At 44.7% G+C, this 24,545-nt stretch overlaps 1 protein-coding gene across 2 annotated transcripts in view; it reads right to left on the bottom strand.

The window, feature by feature from the left end:
- Positions 1–24,545, bottom strand: part of PDE6A (phosphodiesterase 6A) — a 50,896-nt gene that overhangs the window by 24,785 nt on the left and 1,566 nt on the right. For both annotated transcript variants that reach the window (XM_045185141.2, XM_024576949.3), the window contains exons 2-8: positions 18,178–18,330; positions 17,405–17,494; positions 16,620–16,760; positions 13,959–14,033; positions 7,665–7,729; positions 3,566–3,632; positions 1,684–1,731 (exon numbers count right to left, since the gene is read on the bottom strand). In XM_045185141.2, the coding sequence (XP_045041076.2) occupies positions 1,684–1,731; positions 3,566–3,632; positions 7,665–7,729; positions 13,959–14,033; positions 16,620–16,760; positions 17,405–17,494; positions 18,178–18,330 (639 nt within the window). The remainder of the gene's footprint in view (positions 1–1,683; positions 1,732–3,565; positions 3,633–7,664; positions 7,730–13,958; positions 14,034–16,619; positions 16,761–17,404; positions 17,495–18,177; positions 18,331–24,545) is intronic.

Here is a 24,545-nt window from a genome sequence, read left to right on the forward strand (position 1 = left end):
CTGCCTTCCCCCAACTCTTAATCTAGACTTCAGAGAATTCCATCTCTCTGAAGGCCACGATGAAGAAACAGATTATATTGAAAGTGAAATGGGAAAACATTAAAGATTTTGAAGCAGGGAAGTTACTTGATGTAACCTGTGTTCAAAAAAAAAATTAGTCATGCTACTTTATGGAGGACGAGTGGGAGGGAAAAGACTAGAATCTAAAAACAAGATCAAATTTGATTTACTAGTGTGGGTACACTGTAATTCATGGGATGCTGTTGTGGTTACAAACAGAGAACAACTTTCAGCAAGAGTTTAGGCTGCTCACACTGACATGGTCAAAATCTCAGCACAACACATACAATTTTAAATTTGGAAGTATGTTCTCCCTGAGCTCTTTCATAATGTTCTTTTTCTAAGAATCTTTCCTTCTTTATTTATTTTTAGAGAGAGGGGAAGGGAAGGAGAAAGAGAAGGAGAGAAACATCAATGTGTGGTTGCCTCTCCCATGCCCCCTACTGGGGACCTGGCCCAACCCAGGCAGGTACCCAACGGGGAGTCAAACTGGTGACCCTTTGGTTCACAAGTCAGCACTCAACCCACTGAGCCACACCAGGCAGGGCTCACGATGTTCTTTAAGGAGTAAAAAATAATTCACTAATTTTCTTGGCCCTTTTTTTTTCTTTCCCTTATGATTATTTTCAGGTTGTTAATGGTTTGTTTTTCTTATGTCTAGTATGGGAAATTCAAATATTGAGAGGACACATGGAGCTAAAGAGGTCAAGAAAGATAAGACCCAACATTTGACCAGAAGAAGATAATATTTTACTGAGAGAAATTAGTCTAAAAGACAAGGAGGGTTCATAAAAGATGAAGGTAGATACATTAACAGAGAGAAACATTCCTTGGCGTGGCCTTCGGGCCCTGCGTGATCTGGCCCCTGTCTACGCTCCGCCTCCTCCTCTCCCCATTGGTCTCTCACTCAGATCCGCTGGCCAATCTAGCTTCTCCCAGGAAGCCTTCTCTTTCTTAAAATCTTTCCTTTCTTTACTGTCAAACATAATTTCTCAGTGACATATCCCTTGATTCTTCTCCAATGAAGTCAGCCCCACCCCTGTCTCAAGAGATTTCCTCCTCAATCCCTAGGCCCTTCTCCTGACCAGCTTCTTACCACAAATGATCAGAACTCCCTGGAGACAAAGACCTCACCTGTCCAGTCCACCACTGTAACCATGGTAGCACTGTGTCTATATGCCTGGCACGGAGGCTACCCTTCATAAACATTTGTGAGAAAGACAAATACAACCACCTGGAATACTACCCAGTATTTCACGAAAATGCCAAGGAGGCAGAGATGATATTCAGCCAGGGAAAAGAGAGTAAAACTTCATCAAATTTCATAGCAGCTGAGGGGGTCATCGAAGGGCAGGGGCTTTGGGCAGAACATGGAGGGTAGGGGGAGACCAGCCTATGCAGAAGTCCTCCAGCCAGAGCGCAAAGGGTGTGGATGTTAAACCTGAATGAGACCTTGGAATTGGCCAAGTTAACTCCCTCCCCCACCTCCACGGGCACATGACATTTTTCCCCACTCATATATTCACTTGGTTGAAACTGCTTCCCAATAAAATAGATGTATTCTAATCCTCTTTGGGGGCAAAAAATAACAGGTGACCAATAAAGAAAATAAGAATGTCTCACCTGGAATTCAAAAAAGTCCTCCGCAGGCGCATTCATGATGTTGCAAATCTGAAAGCCGTGAAGGGGAATAATGGAGCCGGCATTAGACTTGACAAAGTGCCAGGCAAAGCAACGCACGCTGTCTCAGAAACGCTGTGTCCTTGCCCGTGGCATTCGCAGCCTTTCCATCAGGTAGACACGCTTGAGAATTATGAACTGAGGCTACCGGACAGAAAAGCTACCTTGGAAATGTTACTTCTTAGCATTTGCTTTGCTCCCGAGTCATTGCCAAGCTTTGAAAAGGTAAAGACTACAATTTCTCACCATGAAGAGCTATATAGTATCCTGCTTTGTTGCCTCCCTTTTGTTGCAGATTTGGGTTGTGTCCTGTGTTTTGTTTTTATTAATATAAATAATGCTACTTCAAGCATCTCTGAATCAATTACACTTGGGTTCCATTTTGTTTGTTTTGTCAAGAAAGAGTTTTTCCTTGGGGTGTAAACCACGAAATGGAAAAAGGAATAAAAAGTGCCGTAGCTCTGCTGTGTACAGGCAGATCCCTCTCCTGGAAACTGGACCGCCGTGCCCGACCACGCAGACGGCCTTTACCCGGTCCCTCTAGACCCCGCCTGTGGGGCCGCTGTGCACAGCTGTGCATTGTATGTACCGCACACGGGCGTGTGGCGGAGGGATGACTGGGGGTTGAAATTCTGTCTGGCCTTGACTTGCGGAGCCATGCCCCTAGCCTTTCTCTTTTCAGCTATTGAGAAGGGACAGCTTTTTCTAGTTCTTAAAAAGACACCATATGGGCTTGCAGTGACCCTGCCTGTCCCAACGGGCCTGACCATCCTGTGGTCTCAGAGGCCGAGCTGCCCCTGCTTTTTGAGAACTGCCCACCCAGTGCACCGTCCCTCTGGCCTCTCCTTGGACCAGTTCCGTCAGTTGCCACCATTCTCTCCTGATCTCTGCCCTCTCCAGGGGCTCTGTCCCTCGGTCCGTGAGCACGCTCGAGTCTCTCCCATCTTTGACAGTGGAATCCTCCCTTGGCCCACCGTGGTCTCCGTCACAGCCACCCAGGCTTACTCCTCTTTCTCTCGCAGGCTGTACCTCCTCACTACCCACCCACACCTCAGCAGACCACACGCGGGCTTCTCTCTTCACCTTGCCACCAAATCTGCTCCCAACAGGCATGCCTATGTCCTCCTAATTGCCACACCCAATGGGGTTTAGTTCTTATCCCACAGATCACTTTATTGCATTTGGTTGTCTCCCTTGATAAAACGTTTTACTTCCTTGGTTTCCATTTTACTTCCTATGCTCTCCTGGGTCTTCAGACACCTCTGAAACCTCCTTCTGTTTCTGTGAGTACCTGGGGAATGATACCGGGGTGACTAGGTTCAGATACAGGGGTGATGTGCAGCTAATAGACATGACCCTTCTCTCTGGAGCAGGGGATGCTGTCACTCCACCCTTGACCCTGAGGGGGTGGGGCATGGTGGGAGACGAGCATGTGAGCTCTGCTATCTGTGGTATGTCCAGGTATGGGGCAGAGATGAGGGATGGGCGTGGCAGCCAAGTCTCTGGTATGAGAGGCTGGGATTTAGTCCACGGTGAACCCTGAATACCAGCAGTCAGGACTTTGTCCCTGACATATGCGTATGTTTATCGGTCAGTGAGACTATGTACCTTTCCATCTAAAGGTTCTTTCTGTGTATCTCATGTCTTCTCGACTGTCAATTTTCTGTTACCTCCTTGGACAAAACCCTCAAGTGAATTGAGAAATTGGAGAATCGGGCTTTTAGACATCCACACTTCTCAACATTTCTTCCACTCTCTTGATATGAACTCTTTTTACTCTTCCACCTGATTTAAAACTCTCCCCCTTCAAAGTTGTATTACTCACCAGGCCGTTTTGGGCAACATAAGTGGGGAGACCGCTGGCTAGAGCCCAGTGGTCAGGAGGTGGATTCCTGTAAAGGCCAAAGACAAATGGTAACTTTTGTTGTAGGGACAGCTGGACTGCAAACTCGAATCTGGGCCTTGGCTCTCCCTCTGTTATCTGGTGGCTCCCAGCACCTGCTTACCTTCATCACTATGCCTGAATGAGTCCCAGATCTTCACTAAGCATCTTAATGTCCAAATTTAGATACTGGGGCAAGAGTGATAACTACATTTTACTGATTGCAACCTGAGTTTGACTAGCCGAGAAAAGCGACAACTTTGATTCGATAGATTGTTATCGACTGCTGGGCACAAGCAGATACCATCATTCCCCTCCGTTAATGCTTATATGGAAAGAGTTAGTACCATAGAGAGAGTGGGAAATGCACCCATGGTGAGCTCCTACCACATACCATGCACTAAGCTAAGTGCTTTACATGGTATTTATCCCTCACAACAATATCACAATTTTTGGTGCTGTTATCTTTTACTTGTTCCTTGTGAGAAAAAATACACACGTGGGAGAATGCATTGAACTTTCTTAAACATTAAACAGAAGTGAACATCCTTGAAACCACACCCACATCAAGAACAACCTTGTCCCCACCGTGGAAGCCCCTGCCCTGCCTTTCCAATGGCTGCCTGCTCTCTAACCCCAAAGACAACCACGGCTCTGACATTATAAGTGATTTCTTGCTTTTTTGCATTTTTACCACCTAAGTATGCTTTCCAGTACCCTCTAGTTTATTTTTGCCTGTTTTTCAACTTCATTTGGGTGGAATTGTCCAGTATGTATTATTTCATTTGGCTTTCTTTTCATGTTGCTGTAATTCACTCTTTTTATCTACTTAGAGTCTTCCCTTGTATGAATGTGGCACAATTTACCCATTTACCTGTTGGCGGACATGCCCCCTCAGTTTGGGGCTTATATAAACAGTGATGCTATGACCATGTTCATTATGTGTGCCTCAGTTCCACAGGGTACATACTTAGGAGTAGAAATGCTGGCTCAAAAGATGTGTATACCTTCAGCTTCACTAGATAAGGCCAATCTGTCTTCTAATGTGGTTGTACCCATTACACTCCCATCAGCAGTATATTAGAGTTGCCTTTGCTCCACTCTGTCAATACTTAGTATTTTCAGGCATTTAAAAAATTCTTTTTAGAAGATTAAGAAAGTTCTCTTCTATGAGGATAATTATGTTGTGTTTCTCTTAATGTGGCAAATTATACTGATTGATGTTTTAAAATGTTAAACCAACCCTGCATTCCTGGAATAAACCCAGTTGGATCATGGTGTATAATTCTTTTTAGTGATTGTTTCCTAAAATTTTTATTTAAGATATGTTCATCTATGTTTATTCACAAGTGAGCCTGGTCTGCATGTACCTTTTTCATGCAGCCTCTGTTAGGTTTGGGTATCAAGTTTATAACTGTTACTTTTTTACTACTGTCTTAGATAATTTGTACAAGAATTATTTTGTTTTTTCTTTAAGTATTTAGTAAAACTCACCCCTGAATGCACCTGGGCCTGTAGCATCTTTGTGGGAAGATTTTGATTTATTTTATTGCTATAAGAGTATTATGGTTTTCTATTTCTTCTTCATTTGTATTTAGTAGGTTTTATTTTTCTAGAAACTTGTCTATTTCATCTAGATTTAAAATATTTTTGGCATAATGTCCCTTTGTTATCTTTTTAATGTCTGTGTGGCTATAGTTATCCCCCCTTTTCATTCCTGATGTAGCTCATTTGATTTTGCTTTTCTTGTTTGGTCTTGCCAGAAATTTGTCAATTTTTTAAATCTGTTCAAGGAACCAACTTTTGGCATTTGCTCATCATTTACCTTTTTCTAGTTCATTAATTTCTGGGCTTACCTTTATTATTTTCCTTGGATTTATTTTTTTGCTTGTTTGTTGATAATTTTCTGAGCTGATGTGATGAATAGCTTCTGCTTGCCCCCCTAGATCTACTCACTTTCTTCCCCCCCCGTCCCAGGAGGCCAGTCTATAGGGGCGACATCAACAGGGCTCCTGACCTTCCAGCTTCTGGCTGAGTGTGGCCCAGTGGGGAGCCCTGGCCAGAGACCACAGGAGGGTAGAACAGTGAGGTCAAGTTATTTATTTCCCTGTGTCCCCACAGCAAGGTTGCTTTGGCTCATTATGTCCCCTGACTGAAGGGCAATGCTTTTCTCAAGGCGGCTTGCTCTGCATGACTCTTTCTCCTTCCAGGTTGTGGGAACATCCCTTTGGGCCCAGAAGTGGTGACAGCACTGCCACTACTAGCACGTTCCCTTGGGCTGTCCTTCACTCCACCACATCTCTGTAATTCGTCTCTTTGTAAATAATCCCCCCTTGAGGTATCCTAACTTGAAGGTGACACCTGTTATTTGTTGAGACCGTGCCTGATAAGGTGGGTACATTGTTCATTATTTCTCAGCTTTTACTCTTTTCTGATATGTATATTTAAGGCTTCATATTTCACCTTAAGCACAGTGTCACTTGATCACACAGGTTTTGACATATACTACCTTCATTATTTTTAGTTCAGAATGTATCCTAACTTCCATTGATTTATTCTTTTACCCATGGGTTATTAGAGAGTGTATTCCTTTTTTTTTTCAGAAGAGTATTTTCTGGTTTCCTATTGTATATGCGCATTTTGGATTTTATTATTATTTAATTATGTTATTCGAATATTCTATATTTCACATTTGTTTTTTAGTCTGTTCCTCCTATCAATTAGCAAGCATGAATTTGTCCATATCTTATATTTTGTCAGCTTTTGCTTTTTCTTTTGAGGCCATCTTTTTCAGTGTATGCAAATTAAGAATTATAATATCTGCCTATAATATCAAGGCCAATTGACCCCTTTATCTTTTTTAAAGATTTTATTTATGTATTTATTTACTTATTTATTTATTTTAGAGAGAGGGGAAGGGAAGAAAGAGAGGGAGAGAAACATCAATGTGTGGTTGCCTGTCACGTGCCCCTTGCTGGGGACCTGGCCTGCAACCCAGGCATGTGCTCTGACTGGGAATCAAACTGCGACCCTTTGGTTCACAGGCCCGTGTTCAATCCACTGAGCTACACCAGCCAGGGTGACCCCTTTATCTTTAAGGGGTGACTATCTTTACCTCCACTCACGCTCTTTCACATAATGTCTATTTTTATCTGCTATTAATATAGTTACATCAGATTTCTTTTGATGGTGTTTGCATGGTATATCTTTTTTTGTTCTTTTACTGTCAACGTATTTCTTCATTTCTAGGAAGTTATCAGTTCTTTGACAAACTGTTGTTTATATGCAACAGAGAAAGATAAAATGCTTCCAATTAATTTGTAATGCAATGCTTTTTGAACTTATAATTATTACTTTATTAATATCAACATAGCTCTTTTAGAATTTGGATATAGATTTTGATCATAGTTTGTACAATTTTCCTATGTTTTGGTGCCATTCGAAGCAACTTTTGGGTTCAATGTTGCATCATAGTATAATCTCCTGCAGCCCCTTGTGCGGCAGTTAGATTCAGTATGGGTGCAACCAACCACACGTGTAACTCAGGTGAAGGCATAGCACTGAGAATGGTTACGACCGACTTCTCTCGTAGTCAGCCAATGCCAATGGCAGCTACATCCACTACTGTCTGCGTGACGGCCGTGGTACAATGTCATTGATTTTAGTTCAGAAATGTTGAAAAGTCGAAAACTGTACATCTTACAATCAATGAAATGGGAGAGATTTCTTTCTTATCCAACATGGCAACCTTTGTCATTTAATTGGAACATTCAGTTGATTAGGATTTAAAGTAATTAGTGATATATGTGGATTGAAATATCATCTGAATGTTCACTTTGTATTTTTTGTACCTGCTTTACATCTTTTCTAAACTTTTATTTTGCCTTCTTTTGGTTTGATAAAGCATTGATTTAGCATTCAGTGTCCTCCCCGATTAGTTTAGATGACGTAGATCCCGGTGGTCGTTCAGGATGTTTACAAGTATTCTGATTCTCCCTTCCTTTGGGAACATGATACGGTGGCATGTGGCCATGTGACTTACGGGATTACTTTGATGTCTTCCTTGCCATGCAGGATGTAGTCAATGACCTTGTAAAAGTTGATTTCCTAGGCAAAAGAGATAGAGAAACACATCCTTTAGAGTCTGAGACAGAACTTCAGCAGGAGTACGTCCAGGAGACAGGCCTTGTTTTTCATGCTGTGCCCAGTGGTTTTCCGGAAGCACTAGCCTGACTCTCCAAGGGTATATCCTCGCTGCCTTGCAGCTCACTGTCCTCAGCTGACTCAGGATTTAGTGTGCTCCTCCCTAGTCCCAGCTCACAGTGGCCAAGCAAGGGCTGGGATCTGGGGCTGGAAAGAAGAATGGAAAGTGTTCCAGGGGGATCTGGAGGTTGAGCCCAAGGAGGGAGAGAGAGCGAGACAGAGAGAGAGAGACTGCTGCTGGAGTTGAGGAAGAAAGGGAGGTTGAAAAGAGGCTCCTGTCCCATTTAGAATCATTGTCAACCCAGCCATCCTCCATGCAGGGCTCGGCTCTGTGGTCATGGCCCCTTTTCTCATTCATTCCTACCAGCATTCTCTCTCTGCTATGTCAGCTCTTCCGGACCTGTCTTCCCAATCATGCCTCATGCCTCCTAACTCCCTTTCCAACTCTTTCATTCTTCCCACCCCCCATTATCTTAGAATGGGTCTGTTCAATTACATGACCTCCTAACCTATAGGTGCATACTGGCACATGGCTCCTTTCCCTTAGCTCTCCAGGGGAAATTCCATTACCTTATCAGACCCTTTGAACTCCTGGACTGGCAGGCAAGTTAGCAAGCATTCAAAAATGGAAAGAATGAGACCTGGAGAGAGGAAAGAGCTCACTTATAATGAACCAGGACCAGGGCCTTGACTCTTACGCTCAGTGCTCATTCTGCTACGTCACTTAAGGTGAATAACTTAAAGTAGCATTTTCCTGTCTGCATCACTCTCACCTACAACAGGGCGATTCAAAGTGTGGTCCCTGGACTGCTACCTGTCTGCAAACTATTTGTTGCTATTCCTTGATGACATGAAAACCAAAATCGAGAGTCTGCATTTAGAAAGGTTTATAGCAGTTTGACTGAGTCAAGGTAGGTCCCTTGAAACTAATAAAAAATGGGGGGACTTGATTTTTGTATCTCTTTTTAAATTTTTATTTTTCTAGTTATATATTTTAACACATTTAGAAAGGGATCAGTCCAAAATGGACTAGAAATTTTCAAAATTAACTGTTCCTTTACTCCAGGTATTTTGAGAATACTGCTCTAGACAATCACATATAGAAACCTTGGCCCCATCCAATCTCCTGACTCAGAACCTCCACAGAGAAAAATTCCTGATCCAGCAAAGGGTGTCTGAAGGTCCATTTGGTTGACAGGCGATCATGACCTTCTCTGGGCCCATGTGGGAAAGGCTCTGCTCTTCAGTGACCAGCATTAGCAGCTCCCGGGAGACACACTCTGGCCAATCAGGAGGCAGAAGCTAGAGCTTTTCCAAGGATGCAGCTGCCCCAGGCTAGACAGGAGCTCCCTCGAGGAAGAAACATCCAAGGGGAGACTAGATGAGCCTCACAGCTTGATTCGATGGAGCTAAAAATAGCTCTAGAGTGAAGACTCATGCTCTACTCTTGGTTTTACTCTGTGTACTCTCTGGGCCTCAGTTTCCCCAGCTGCAAAAATCAGTGGTGTGTGTTTGTTGTTGCTGTTATGCACTAGAACTCTTTTCCCAAACAAAGCATGGGACCGAGTCATAAAAAGCGGATGTGAGTGGAGCCACCCTAATGGCAGCCCAGCTGGGGACAGAGATCCTCATCTTATTCTCTCTTTTCCTTCCTTCCTTCCTCCTCCATTAACACTTGGCCAAGGCAGCCACTGTGGAAGTCCAGGGTTCTAAGACAATCAGAGAAATTGAAAAACTGGACTAGATAATCCCTAAAGCCCTTCCCAGCTATGATCCTGAGATGGTGGTTGGCTAGTTGGCAATATCCCTCCAAGATTAAAATGCACATATCCTTTGACCCAGTAATGCCACATGTGCAATAGGAACGAACCCTATAGATACACTCCCAAGTGTGGGTAAAAGCCCTGTCTGCCCCACCCAGGGGTCTCAGTCAGGTTGTTTTAAAAAGCCTGGAGACAATATGATGGCCATCATTGTGTGTGTGATTCTATTGCGCTTATTAAATAATGGGTTTTCACACATGTTTGGTTTTTTTTTTTTAAATAACCCAGGAAAGGGGAGAAGGGAGAGGATAACACAGTTGGAGATCCCTCCCCTCGATACATAACTAATTACATTTCAGCAACTGGACAATCCTGGCTCAGAAGGAGGCAGCAAGAATCTGGAAAAGGTAGAGGTGGAGGTCCTAGGAGAATAAACCACAAGACCTATTTCCCTCACCCCCTCTGCAAACAAGTTGAGTGCCTGCATACGGTAGCTACTCTGCATGTTCCAGAATGACAGAGCTATATGTGTGCTGAAAGAAAAAGACACCAAAGTATGGTCAAATAGAAAAAATAAGGCACAAAACAATCATCACGTGTGTAAGAGGGTGGTAATGGTAATGGTGGAATACGCACACACATACATATACACACACATCCAGGAGTCTCTGGATATCCATACACATTCCTAAAAAGACAGACGGCAGACTCTGTCTGCCTCAGGAGGCTGGATTTCTGTGGTGCTCCCTTTTGTAAGGTGTGAGCTTTTCACCATAAATATAAGCAAATTATGCTAAGAACATTTTTAAAAAGCAAAGTTGTGCCATGTAGGCCATTCTAGAAAGCAAAGGTGGCTGCATTAGCCTCTGGGACTTTGATGAGCAAGGTTTCCACCCGGGAGGAGGAGGAGGAGGAGGCCGACTTTTATGACCTTCTCAACCTTCTGCTGGTCTGAGCTTTTGGGCCCTCTCTCCTTAGGCCTGGGCTGCTCACTGAGCTCTTGGGCAAGCTGCTGGCTCCCTGGGCCCGCAGGCTGCCTATCCAGCGTGTTCAGAGACTCCTTTAGAAAGGTTAGAAATGGACTTCTTGTTTTGAAACCTACAGGAGAATTCATTTGCTTTCATAGAAATCAACAAAAAGATCAGTGTGCTCTAGGTAAATATGGCTTTTTCCATACACTGTATCTCAGCCAAGTTGCCTTCAAGGCCATATTCATGTAGGAATCTGCCAGCCTTTGGAAAATCAAAACTGAGCCATCAATGAGCACCTTTGTTACCTTCCACCTGAGCTGCTAAGGCTGTAAGACAAGGGTCTTTGAAAGAGCCACACATACAGCCAGAGCCAAGTCAGTGTGCATGGGAATGTACCAGTTTTAAAAATAAGTGCTATTTTTTTGTTCCTTTTTTCCAATAAAGCCTAACCAGCCTGTTTAACTTTTCAGTACTTAAAATATAGACATGAACAATGTTTTGTTTTTAAAAGGAGATGAAGCGAGGGGTAGCTGCCATTGGGGAGCCTTAGATCCAAGATCTGGGGAGGTTAATTAGTCGAAATCCAGACAAAAGCTGTATTTTGAATGTGAATATGGCAGGTAAAGTGAGGGAATGGCGTCAGAAGACAGAAGGGAAAGTTAAAAAGAATGACTGTAAGGTCAGTTCCGAGAAAGAAAAGCATCCTGGGCTTAGATTTGGGCAAATTATCAGACCCCCTCCAGTCCTCCCTCTCTTCAACTGCCAAATTGGGCAAGTGAGGGGCCTCCTTCATAAATTCCTTGAGAAGAGTAAATGTCTTGATTCAGGTTAAGTGCCTGGCAGATAGTGAGATTCAACCCAATTAGCCACGACGACTGGAGTGCCTACTGTGTGTCAGGGCATGAGTTATTTTAGTTACCACCGCCCTACTAAGTCAGCTTGATTGCCCAGGCAGTACAGATAAGGAAGGTGAGGCTTAGAGAGCATCCTCAAGGCCACAAAACTAGCTGGTGGAACAGGGACATGAACTCAGGCTCTCTCCCTCCAAGCCCATGCTCTGCCTAGAAGGTCCACTTTCGGCCAGTCCTGACAGGCTGGGTCTGGGCCCTAGCTCAGACCTATGTGTGCTTTCCTCACCAGCTGTGTCCCAGTCCTGGAGCTGACTTTGGAGATGGGTTCAATGACCCCTCCCCATAGCTGGGAAAATGGAAGGCCCAAGGAATTATTTGGCCAAGCTCACCTTGTGAGTTAGCTACCAACCAAATCCAAAGTCCTTTGCCTTCTGGCCTTTTCCATTTCAATGGAATGACATACTCTTGCAAGGACTGACTGAGGCCCTTGCTACCTGAGATGGAGGAGGATTTGGGGAAAGACAATTCTTAACCATTAGTGTGCTAGTCACCTCAGTGAAGCCAAAACTTCTTGAATTAATCACATGATGGACAGCTCTTCCTGGGATGGCGCTCAGTGAGAAAAAGTCCTGTTCAGTTGGATCTAAAAGATCGGGGTGCTCAAGGGTGAAGAACCACACAAGTTAGAGCCTAGCTTTTCTCTGGCCTTCCTGGAGTTAGAGGTGACCCCTGAGCTCAGGGCTTAGCTCAGAGAGCTGAATATCAAAGCAGCCAAGGAAATTGAAGCTGGTTGAAGTTAGTGATGTCTGAAAGCTATGGTGATGCCTATTCCAGTTTCTCCCCTTCTAAGTTTCCAGAAGATACAAGTCCAGCTCATATTTTGGAGAAAAACACCTCAGTGGTAACATGTCAGCTATGCCAACATGAAAAGCTGTACTTAAAAAAGGGAAAGCGCACCCAAATCTTTTTGACAGTGTCACATGATGCCATCTTTGAAGACTCAGTCTTCGCAAATGAAACCATGGGCTTGTGTGGGTAAGAGTAGTTTGAAACTGGACACCAGCAGGTTACAAAGGTCCTTTTGGACAGAGCACAGCACACCATGCAGAGTACAAAGCTGAAGTCTCTTCTGGCGTGTATGTGAAGCTCACAGGCAAGGGTGCTCATTTTGAATTCCCAGAGTTTGAATGAAGACTAAATTAAGTTTATCTCACACACATACGTGCACACACACGACCCTTTATTTCAGGTAGGGTTAGGGCTGGCTGGGTGGGATCAAGTCTCCATCAGAAATTGATATACCATTTGATCCCTATTCACAAAAGGGCTTATGTGAAGAGAACCAGATTAAAACTCAATTCAGAGCATGCCAGCTGCTTACTTATCCAGTGGGGCCTCAGCCCTTCAGTTCTTCTACAGGTTCTAAGGCCATTTGAATGCCTGGGCTATTGACCCGGCTTCATCTCCACATCCCCACACACATCACTCCAGCTTCTCTACAGTGTTTGGGCCTCATCTGGAAAATGAAGCAGTGGTATGAGACCAGAGGTCACAAATTCAAATGCCCGGAGCCCTGAGGCCTGACAGAAACAAAAATGTGAGCAGGGGGCCAGGTATTCACAGGAGGCAGACTGGAGAGCTCAGACCACATTCCAAGGAGGCAGCTGACACTCAGCTTCAATCAAATTTACCCTGCGGGATTGTGGGCCCAGTTTTGATAGATCTACTCTTCCAAAGAAATGGAGAATATGGATATTTATGGGAAATATCTTGATTTTTAAGTGCTAAGCTACTCATTCAATTTTTTTAACTAAAAAGATAGATTTTTTAAAAATGTATGCAGCCATACAAGTTTATCTATTCACTGGAATTGACCCCTGGCTATCAATTCATACATTCTCAATTAGATATTAAGGATATTTCCAGGTCTAACAGTCCATAATTTGGGACTCCTGCTGGGCGAATTCTTGAGCAAGTTGCTTCACTTTTCTGGGGCTATTTCCTCTTTTTTGGAAAGAGAATGTTGATTCCTTCTTGGTCAACCCCCCTAGGTTTCTGTGAAACTCCACCAAGATATTAAAAACCCTCCCTGGCTGGTGTGGCTCAGTTGGTTGGAGCGTTGTCCCATAACCAAAAGGTTGCAGGTTCGATTCCCGGTCAGGGCACACACCTAGGTTGTGGGTTTCATCCCCATTCCAGGTAAGTAGGATCCCTGGCCTGGGCCCTACAGGAAGCAACCAGTTGATGTTTCTCTCTCACTTTGGTGCTTCTCTCTCACTTTGATGTTTCTCTCTCTCCCTTCCTCTCTCTCTAAAAGCAATGAAAATAAAAATGTCCTCAGGTGAGGATTAAAAAAAAAAAAGATGTTAAAAACACCTTGTAAATTACAGGCTTGGCAATAGTGAGAATTTATAACTTCAAGGGAGACAACCCAACCAAGAGAAGATAAATACTCAAGTGATAAAAAGAGTCAGCAGTTTTTATAGAGCTTTACATTTGCATTTCATTAAACATTTTATCAGATTGAGCAGGGCAGAGGGAGACTTACCCTTCCATCTGGAGTCCTGGGACCAGAGTAGGGCGGAACCTCACCCATCAGGACTGGCCATACATCAAAAAATTCCTAGGAATGAGAAAAACAATAATTACATGTCCCTTGCAGTATCATTCATAAGAGCAAAAACTTAGAAACAACCTTAGTGTCCAATAAGAGGGGACTTAAGACAATAAATCAATTATAGTACATCTAGTAACAACGATGCTACAGATGTGTATGTATTAATTAAAAATGTGCCTATGATACACTGATGAGTGAAAAATGCGTGGACAAGAAGTATAGATCATGTGACCCAATGGTCAGCGATATTTAGAAAATGCTCTCAAAGAATTCACAACAAAGCGTTAACAACTGGTTTTTCCTGGTTGATTGGAATGAGACTATAATTTATTTAGCAATTATTCCACAGTAAAATGCATTGCTTTTGTAATCAGGAAAAAAATATTTTTTCCAGATAAGAATGAAAAAACAATGGTGGCAAATATGGATAGATAGCCTTGTTTCTGAGATTCAAAAGAAAGATGTCCTCTGAGACACCTGGCAAAGACAGGGGCAGGAGGAAGAGAGAAAAGGGCCAACGGAGGGTTTGCCCATCACTCAGACTCAGGGGAAGAAACTGACTGGGGCATTGCAACAGGCTCTTCCCTGCTACCCCTCAGCTGGTTTCCTGTCATAAACAGAGCTACTCAGCTTGGGTGGGGCCAACCCCAGGCCTGGCAGAGGAGGCCTCTGTCCTCCAGTGCCCTCTCTGTTCATTTATTTATTGAATTTTAGGGACAATGATAGAGTAGTGCTGGGTTATGGTGGGCAGAATGCCAAGCCCTCCTGTTCTTGGCCTCTGTCTTATTTAAACAGTTTGTCAGGGTGTTTGCCTAATATCATCCAGAAGACAAGGAGAAGGGAGCCAGGTTTTTCTTGCCTGCTGACAACAGAGCAATGCTCAGCTCTGGGTGAAACAAGAACTGGAGCCCTACCTGAGCCCCACAGCATGCTTGCTACAGAGATGGACAAGGCACAGGGTGTGCCCTGGAGGAGCTACCACTCTCATGAAAAAAACAATCAAGTACTCCAGTGACTATAACAGGGTGGCTGCAGCAAGAACCAAAAGCGTAATGGAAGGAGAACGAATGTTAGAGGAGCCCAGAAGAGGGACAAGTATTGTACTTTGGGCTGCCACTGTCTGTGTCAAACACTGAGTGGCTCTGAAGATTGTCCCAAGGAGAAGCAGAAGATGTCAGCAAGGGGTTGGTGGAAAGTGGGGAATGTTTATGCTTGTCTTCTTCCCTCTCCTTCTCTCTCTCCTTTTCCTGTTCCCTCTCCTTTTCTTATTCTTTTCTTCTGCCTCCTCCTTCTCTTCCTCCTCCTTCTCCTCTTCCTTCTTCCTCTCTTTCTTCTTCCTTTTCTTCCTTTTATTTTTAAACAGTTCGATTGAGTTATAATCCACCTATCATACAATCTACCCAATCAAAGTTTAATTCAGTGGCTTTTATTGACTTCTTTCATAATGTCAATAGCTCAGGTGAGAGCTTAGCCACCTGGGGGATAGGTTCTTAGAGCGATTGTAGGCAGCCCAGCCCACCTCTAATTGCTAGGTAGTTCTGTCTTTTGGGGATGACTAAATTAGATTATTCCTGCTGAAATGCAACTTCCCCTTTTCAGAGGGAGTTCAAAAGAAACAGAGGGCAGAACACTGCAGCTCAGAGAAGCCTGCACCTGGGGGCAGATCCTTTAAGGTGCAAACTGGGCACCTTAACATGGAGTTTTTTTAATTCAACTATTCAGAAATTCTTTTGATTTAAAAAAGAACCATTCATTTGTATGAATCCATTTATATGCTACCTTCTGAAGGACTATCAAAGGGTTTATTGCTACACTAGATCTAAGGTCTTTTCCAGCCTCAGGTTCTATGATTCACTTATTCATTCAGCCAAATATTTGGAGAGTCTCCATTGGTCTGTGCACCGCGCTCAGCATGACAAGACATAAAAATGAAACTGACAGGAATCCTGTACCTTGGACCTTTGGGATAGGACATCACAAATCTAAATAACTCTGGAAATTTGTTCCAAGGCAGAAAATGATTAGGCTTAGGAGGCAGAGACAGAGCAACGCGAGAGTCAGTTCGGGGAAACCTAGCTGAAAAACAATGCTAGGGGCCTTATCAGTGCTTTTTCCTCAGCCAGTGTATCTGGGGCAAACCTGGCCCTTGAGCATCCTGAGGGACCAGACCTAAGCATTCGCTTCCACTTCAATTGCCCGAGTCAGCCTAGGGTTCTCCAAACCGTAGGAAAGGCTCTTGCCCACCTCTGAGTGCATTTTCTGAGAGCTCCTGAAATTGACAGTGTTCTTTCTGGACTTTCACCCTACACAGAAACTTCTTTCTCATTCACCTACACCAACCCTTCAAACCTTCTTCTCACATACACTTTCTCTTCTAGTTGGCTGGGGAAGATAGGGGTTCTTTTTACTCACCTGTGCCCTAGGTTGACTTTTCCCTTTTAAGTGCGGATGTTCCTCTCTTCAGTATAAAACTATGACAAACTTTCTGCATCCTCCCAACCTCTTCCCTATGTGACCGAACGGGTGACCCAAGTCTGGGCTCCTCTCTGTGTATATTTAACCTGTTCTTGGAAAGGTCCCCTCCTGCCTCACCTTCTGCTTGGTCATGTCTAAGAGCCCCACAGAGTATCTGTCGCAGTTGAGAAAGGCTCGGACTGTGTACAGGGCTTTGTGGAACTGTCTCTCGATGTCCGTGAGCTCTTCAAAGACTTTGCTCCCAGACCATAGCAGTATCTGAAGAAACACCAAAACACAGAATTTTTTGAGGCACAAGGCAGCAGCTCACTGAGCTAGAGAATAATAGCAGCTCTGGAAAGTTCTCTATGGGGTTTATCTCATTTAACGCTCACAAGAACGTGGAGATGGAGACAACATTATCCCCATTTTATAGACAGAGAAACTGAGGTTCAGGGAGGTGAAATGACTGGCCAGCTTACAACTTTTCCCACTTCTTTCCTCTCATAGGTTGTTTAGGAAAATAATAACAACGAGCATTGACTGAGCACAAGCTCTCTACACACATCACCTCACTTACTATTTAATAATCTTTTGAGGGTGGAACCCTAATTTTCTCCATTTTTCAGATGGGAAGATTGAAGCTTGTAGAGAATAAGTGATTCGCTCAGGGTCTTAGAGCAAATAAGTGGTTTAGCAAGGACTCAAATCCAAGCCACCTGACTTGAAAGCTTGTGCATACAATCACTATGGAATATAGCTTTCTAAACACCACTACCTCATAACCCCAGGTGTGTTGCAGAGACTGTATGATGGTTCTCAGGTACTTTTATTACCACCTGCCTTTCTAGCCTAATCACGTCGAGGCTTCATGAAAAATAAAAACGTGTGTCCAGTCCATTCCCTTGAGCCAAACCCCTCACCTGGCCACGCCGAGTCTCACAGTTGTGCAGGTAACTCAGGTGGAACACCTTCATGATTAGATTTGCAAAATTGAGGTACTTGAGAAGAATCTGAAAATCAAAGGGCACGAGGGGGAATAGATGAGAAGGAGAAACCCCTCCTCTGGCCAGTCCTACCATCAGCAAAAGCCTGAATACGTTCAAAGCTTCATCGGAGGCAATTTGAGCAGGTGGACCGTGGAATGCTGACTCGTAGCATGTTGCATGGTAAGAGCATAAAACTCACAGAATGCTGACTGTCAATATTGATGGGGGTGTACTAATGAAGAACAGCTACTATTTATTGAGTTTGCAGTCCTGTGTTAAGTCATTTATGTATGTTACCTTATCTGATCACCACAAGCACCCCAAGAGAGGAAGACTGTAAAATGATCCCCATTTTAAAACTGTTTATATCCCAGAAATCAGACACCCAGCTAGGGAATGCCCCACCTCATTATTTCTTACAAATAATATAAAATAAAAATAACAGAGGTTTGGGGAAATTAAATAACTTGCCCAAGTCAAACAGCTAGATATTAGCAAAGCCAGAACAATCATCCCTGAATTCCTGGTTCCAAAGCCCAAAGCCTTAACCATTATTCTGTCCTGCCTCCCTCAGAGAGCATGAGATTAACCACCCTGTCTAACAGATGGGGAACCAGGGCCAGGCCAAACAGCAAGGCTCAGAAGACTTCATGAGTGGGGAGGAAGGGCTAGCACAAGCGCCCCAGCAGTTCCTAAAGCATTCTTACCTCTTCGTCTCTCTCGGTGAAGCGGGGCCCGTCCACTTTATTCACAGCCATGATTACAGCCACCACGTCCTTGCCATTCATTATGGGGGAAGCCAAGATGTTCTTGGTCTGGTACTCGGTGAGGGTGTCCACGAAGTCACAGAAATGTTCATTCTGAAAGAAGGCAGAGAGACCAGCATGGGTGGGCAGATGAAGAGCAAAGGCAATAAAATACCCCAGAGCCCCAGGTGCCCATGGCAGGGGATGGGATGAGGGGGCTCGCTATTCCCTAGTAACAAGAGAATGAAGACATTTCTGTTTTTCTCCTTCCGCAGGGCAAGGCTATCAGAGAGGATTCCTGCCCTGGAAGCCTCCAGAGCTGAGTAGAAGAAGAAGGTCTGAGATCTACCCTACTGAGGGCTGGGGAGGAAATGTGAGCAGAGGCCGTGGAGGCCCTGGGACAGGGGCACAAAGGGGCTGACTCTGTCTGGGGAGGAAGGTTTAGAGAAGGCTCCCTTGAAGTGGTGACAGTTAAGCCCAAAATAGAAACTAGAATGAGAAAAAGACTTTCATGAGTATAATAATGCCAGTTGCTAGCAGGTCTTGTGCCTGGCACTTTACCTGCGTCATCTCACTCTAATCCTCCCAAAAACCTATGAGAAAGGGACCATTAGTGCCCATCTTACAGAAGGGAAAACTGAAACTCGAGAAGGTTAACTTTACTTGTTACTTGTGTAGGTGACTCCAAAACATGCCCTTGGCTCTGCTGCCTTTTGGGAAAGCCCGGATGAGGTTAGACCTGGGTCTAGGGCATTGGACCAAAGAATATGTTACTTCCAGCTTTTTTAACATTCCACTTCTAGCACTACACAGCCAGCCCAATGGCTATCCCCATTCTACCAATCTTAATGGGAGCCCCACTATGCATCAGGCCTCATGCTAAACACTGGAGATACAGCGGAGACTAAGTTTCATGCCAGTTTGTTGATAAATCAATAATAGCAATACAGAACACAGTGGCTGGCTCAAAGCTGTGGCCCTACAGAGGAGCACACACACCCACCCCGCCCCTAAACCAGACTGGGAGACCAGTACAGGACAGTGCAGTCTGTGTGCTCAGAAAGAGGAGACAAATCCTGAGTTGTTGCCTTAAATCCAAAAGAATCCACCTTTCTGTTTTCTGGTAGCATGGTGAGGTTTAACAACTGTCAGCATTGCCTGGGACACAAGCCAGGCCAGACATGCGCAGCTCATGCTGCTCTGAGAAGGGAAGTGTATCTCACAGAGGCAATTCAGAGAGCTTTGCAAGAAATAGGTGTGCAGAATCTTTTGCACGATTCAGAAATTCAGAGTATGTTGCTCTGCATGTTTGGATTTCTTCCAGAAGGAGTGGGATTAAATAAACTGGCAACAGCGTGGTTGTCAAGGAAGCTGTCTCAAACCTGGTGAAGGGTGAAGGAATTAAAGAGAAACCTGTCGTGCTATATTTGAATTAGCATTGGCGGATTAAGCAAAATCCACCAATGCTAATTCCACAGCGCATTTTCCAGGTCATTCTGGAAGGACACTGATGAATTCCCTGAACCCAGGTCTGGGCGGGGCATGCTCACGAGGTCAGTTCAGTCTTGCAGTATTCACTGCTCCTCTACAGGAAAGCAATGCACAGGCCTCACCTGCATCTGAGGCAGACGTTACTCAGTCCACCAGAGCCCTCTTTCCCTCCGAGTTCTCAGCCCTGGAACTCCCCTCGCAAACAATACAGCTACCAGTTGACTGGCACTCACACATTCATTGCCGTCCTTATATTTTCAGCACTTAAAGTATTCTAAGCCATATCATAGAACCTCGTATTATCACAGGCAAAAGGGCCTTAGAAGCATTTAGCTTAGACTGTTTATTTTAAAGCCCAGGAATCGGATGCCCAGCTCAGGAAAGTCATTCATTCTTTCAGTTAACATTAACGGAGCTCCTTCTGTAAGTAGCGTAGGTACCGTTCTAGACCCTGGGGCTACAAGATGGGTAAACTTCTCCCTCTGGTGAAATGGGAAGGGCAGACAAAAGGAGTAGGCAGACAAAAAATGAGTAAAAACACCCATTCACCCTCCAGGTTGTGTAACTGCTTTGAAGGAGAAAAAGAGGATGGTTCTTTAGAAGTGTTAGAAGGGATGGGAGGATGAAGCTCCTTTAGTTAGTGGAGGTGGTCAGGGAGGCTTCTCTGAAGAGGTGATCCTGAGGGCCGAAGAATCCAAGGAACCGGGCAAGTGAAGCACATTCCAAGCAGGAAACACAGAGAAGGCAAAGGCCAGGGTGGACAATGATCTGAGAAACAGAAAGAAGGCCGGTGTGGCTAGAGCACAGGGAGGGAGAGGGAGAGTGGAGGGCAAGGAAGTTAGAGACATGGACAGGGCCCATCTGGCAGGGCCTTGCAGGCCACTGTAGAGGGTTTGGGTTTTTATTCCAGTGCAATGCAACACTGCTTCTCACTCCCAGATTCCTCAACTCCTGTTTGCATACACTCACGGGGCCAAGTTCTGTTGTGTCTCCTGAGGAGATCTACTATTTATTGAATAATGATGATGTACTAGGCCCAGAGCCAGACAACTTACCTGTGTTGTCTCATTCACTCTCACACCAACCTGTCCCCTGGAACTGTCACTTTCTTTGTTCTATAGACAATTTGCTTGCTGGCAAGTGGTGTAGCCAGTTCATTCACTGACACACTGATTGATTGATTCATTCACTCACTCATATTTCCTGAGCACTGGCTGTGTGAGAGTCAATGGATATGCCAAGACTGCTAGGAAAGATGAGGTTGTCCTCATTAGGCTCTCACAGCAGAGTGGGGATGTCATGTAACAGATGAGCCCACAATTCCAACTGTAATGTAGAATGCTCCCATGGGATGAGTGGTACCCTGGCCCCAGGGAGGGGGAGACTTGTTCTCTGAGTGGCTTCAGGGACCAGTCAGCATACTGTCAGTAGTTCTTTGACACTCAGTTTCCCCTTTGGTAAAAACAGTGTTGGACCAGTTTCTTCTTAAGTTTTCTTTCTGCTCCAAAGGCTGGGTTCCCAGTCTCATAGGAAGAGAAGGAGAGAGCAGGAGAGCAGGACAACAGGTATGAGAGTCTTTGAAATGACAGTTCTTTCAGGCTTAGTCTTCAGAAGTGGGATTTGCTGGTGTCTAAGAAAAACTCACTGTTTCCCTTTTCTCTCACGTTACTAATACATTCCTTATGCTACGTCTGACACCAGACATGTGGGTGTTTTCTCCAACACCAACCAATTCTCTGATGCCAGAGGAGTGTCCTACAACTCAATTCAGTTCTGACACTACCTACCCATAGCTAGCATCAGATCCCACGAGTTAAGTGTTCAGTCCCATAAACTCCCCCCACTGCAGACCCCAGTAACAAGTCCCAGGTTGTCACCTGTGCTTCTGACCGACCAACTGTACTGGAGTTCCCACAATCCCCTCCTTGGGTTGTGTAATTTGCTAGAACAGCTCGCAGAACTCAGGGAAACATGCACTTATATGATATATTTATTACGTAATGAAGGGTCCTGATGAGCAGCCACATGAAGAGATATGCAGGGCAAGGTGTGGGAGGGTCTTGAGCACAGAAGCTTCTGTCTGCGTGAAGCTGGGGCGGGCCACCCTTCCGGCATGTGGATGTATGTGTACACCAACTCAGAAGCTTTCTAAACCTAGTACTTTGGGGATTTTTATGGAGGCCTTGGTATGTATGCATGACTGATTATACTCTGTTTGCAGCCCCTCTCCCCTTTCTGGAAAATGGGGCATGGGGAGGTAAGCATCTAATTCAAGCAACTGATTGAAAGATTCAAGCACGGCTTGGTCTTTCTGGTGACCAGCCCCCATCCTGGAGCCCACCAAGAATTGTCTCATTAGAAAAAAAGCACACCGCTCACCCAGAAAACTCCAAGGGATTTAGGAGCTCTGTGTCAGATGCTCCTATAACTCAGGAGCCAGGACCAACACCAAATGTATCTTTCGGATTATAGAGCACAACACCAGTCAACGAGGGAAGAGCCATCATCAATTCATTCATCAGTAAACTGTACTGAGTACACACAATGTCCCAGGCCCTGGACTAGGGGCCAGAAACCAGTGGTAAATAAGACAAGAAGAGACTGTCCCCAGGCTTTCCAAATAGGAGAAAGGGTAAAGAATGAACACGCAAACAAATATTGAATGGCAAAGAGTCTTGCTAGATTTAGCAGATAAGCACCGAGGTCTTGTCATATTTGCATTTCAGGTTAATAAATAGTTTTTTGGTATAAGTGTGTCCTAAATATTGCACAGGACGTATTTACACTGAAATATTATTCTTTGTTTACATAACAGATTTAATTGGGCATCTTGTATTTTCTCCAGCCATGCTAATGGCAAATCTTCCTGAGAAGATTTGGAAGGATGAGTAGGAATACACCAGAGCATGAGGAACTACATCACAAACCTGAGAAACGTCTCCATTCATGGCTTCACATTTCACAAGTTCCATGATTGTGCCCATTTCCTAGGCTTATGAGGGCACTGAAGGCTCAGAGTGGCATTTGTTGGTGGTCTAGGGACAACCAGACCCTGTCTATACCATCTTCGTCCTCCTTCTCCATCCAATCCCCAGGCACAGTCAGAGCCCCAGAGAGAGTAAGATTTCCCAAGAAGGAGCAGCAGGAGGAGCAAACACGTGCAAGTACACAAGGACAGCTGGCCTGCAGTGACTTCACCCCCAGGCTTGCATCACCAGCCAGGGAGACTGCCCAAGGCTGGAAAACTGCCACAGAAACACAGGTGTCACTTCCAGAGTGACCCTTGGGCTTGAACAGGAAATGGCAGGCTGTCCCTTAGCATAGGACTCAGCAAACTCGTAGACTGGGATCTTTAAAATCAGAGAACTTCCCTAAATTCTCAGTCCTGCAGCACCAGGGTCCAAAGGAGCTCCGGGCACTTATGTTTTCTCTGTTTTACCTACAAATAGAATCTACATTGAAAGCTCCAGAAGGACAAGACTGGCTTCTTCTCCAAATCCCATGCAGATCTGGCACAGCATCCACTCCACCCAACGAAACAGTCATAATGGAAACAAGAGGCAGGAGCTGCCATTAGGAACCACTATAGTGTGCTCAGGACCCTGCCAGAAGAGAAGTACTTCTTTTGTTTAATCCTACAAGAGCACTGAGAAGCAGGTATTCTCACCCCATTTAGTAAATTAGTAAATGAGCCCAGAGAAGCTAAGCAGTTTGCCAAAGCCATGTTCTTAGAAAGTGGCTGAGTTGTGACTCACACCCAGATCTGACCTCAAAACTTAACAAATTTCTGGCGTACAGATAAGAGGGAGGTACAGAATAGCAGAGCAGAGCAGAGTGTGGGCACAGGCCAGAGTACTTGGAGTTAAATCCTCACTCTGCCACTTTCTATCAGCACGACTCTGAGTGAGTTACCTAACTAACCTTTCTGGGTTTCAGTTTCATCATCTGTAAAACAGGTATAATCAGAGTATGTTGTAAGACTGTGACGATCCCTGTGGCTACAATTAAAGCCTAGGGAGAACAGACTCCAAACCAGGTATAGATCAGTCCCCAGTAAGCTCTCTGGGTACAGAACCTTTTCTCCTACCCCAGCATGTCCAAGGGCAGATGAGGGAGAGAGGAATTCCATGGGAGTTTGGCCTAGTTCATTTCAAAGAAAACCATCTCCCACACAGGCCCAAGTTCATACCTCTTAACTTGCCAAGGAACCCAAGTCAAAAAGGTGACCTGTTTGAATTCTGCATCTATGGATGTGAAGTCCTGGTTCTGCCCTAACTTCTCAGTGACTTTGAGTGAGCCCCTTCTCAAGCTCTCCTGGCTTCAGGCTTCTTTCATTAAATAAAGCCAATTGGATGAGATGATCTCTGAAGCCCTGTCCTTTTAGCCTTACAAACCTTAATTTGAAATAAGGTCAGAGGTAAGGTGAGCACAAAGACACAGATACCCAGTCTGGATCTTGGAAGTGACCAAACACAGGCTGCTGTTTTGGCCAGTACAGCAGTAAATGAGACCTGCATGGGCCTTGCTGTCATGGGACAGACACTCTTTCAGGTGAGAGGGGTGTTCAAGGAATAGAGTTGACCATTGAGCAACACAGGTTTGAACTACGTGGGTCCACTTATGCATGGATTTCTTAAACCGATGCAGTTCAAATGGTGTTGTTCAAGGCTCACCTGTATGGCATAATTACTTCATTGTGAGTCTCTTGTGTCAAGTGTTTACTGAGCATCTGCTTTGTGCCAGACATTTGCTAGATTCTGGGTCTTGGGATGGAGTGGAGAATGAGGCAGGCAGAGTCCCTGGCCTCCAGGACTTATTTATGGTGATCACTGGTGTTA

The sequence above is a fragment of the Desmodus rotundus genome, chromosome 6, assembly GCF_022682495.2.
Source record: "Desmodus rotundus isolate HL8 chromosome 6, HLdesRot8A.1, whole genome shotgun sequence".
In the NCBI taxonomy this organism is placed as follows: domain Eukaryota; kingdom Metazoa; phylum Chordata; class Mammalia; order Chiroptera; family Phyllostomidae; genus Desmodus; species Desmodus rotundus.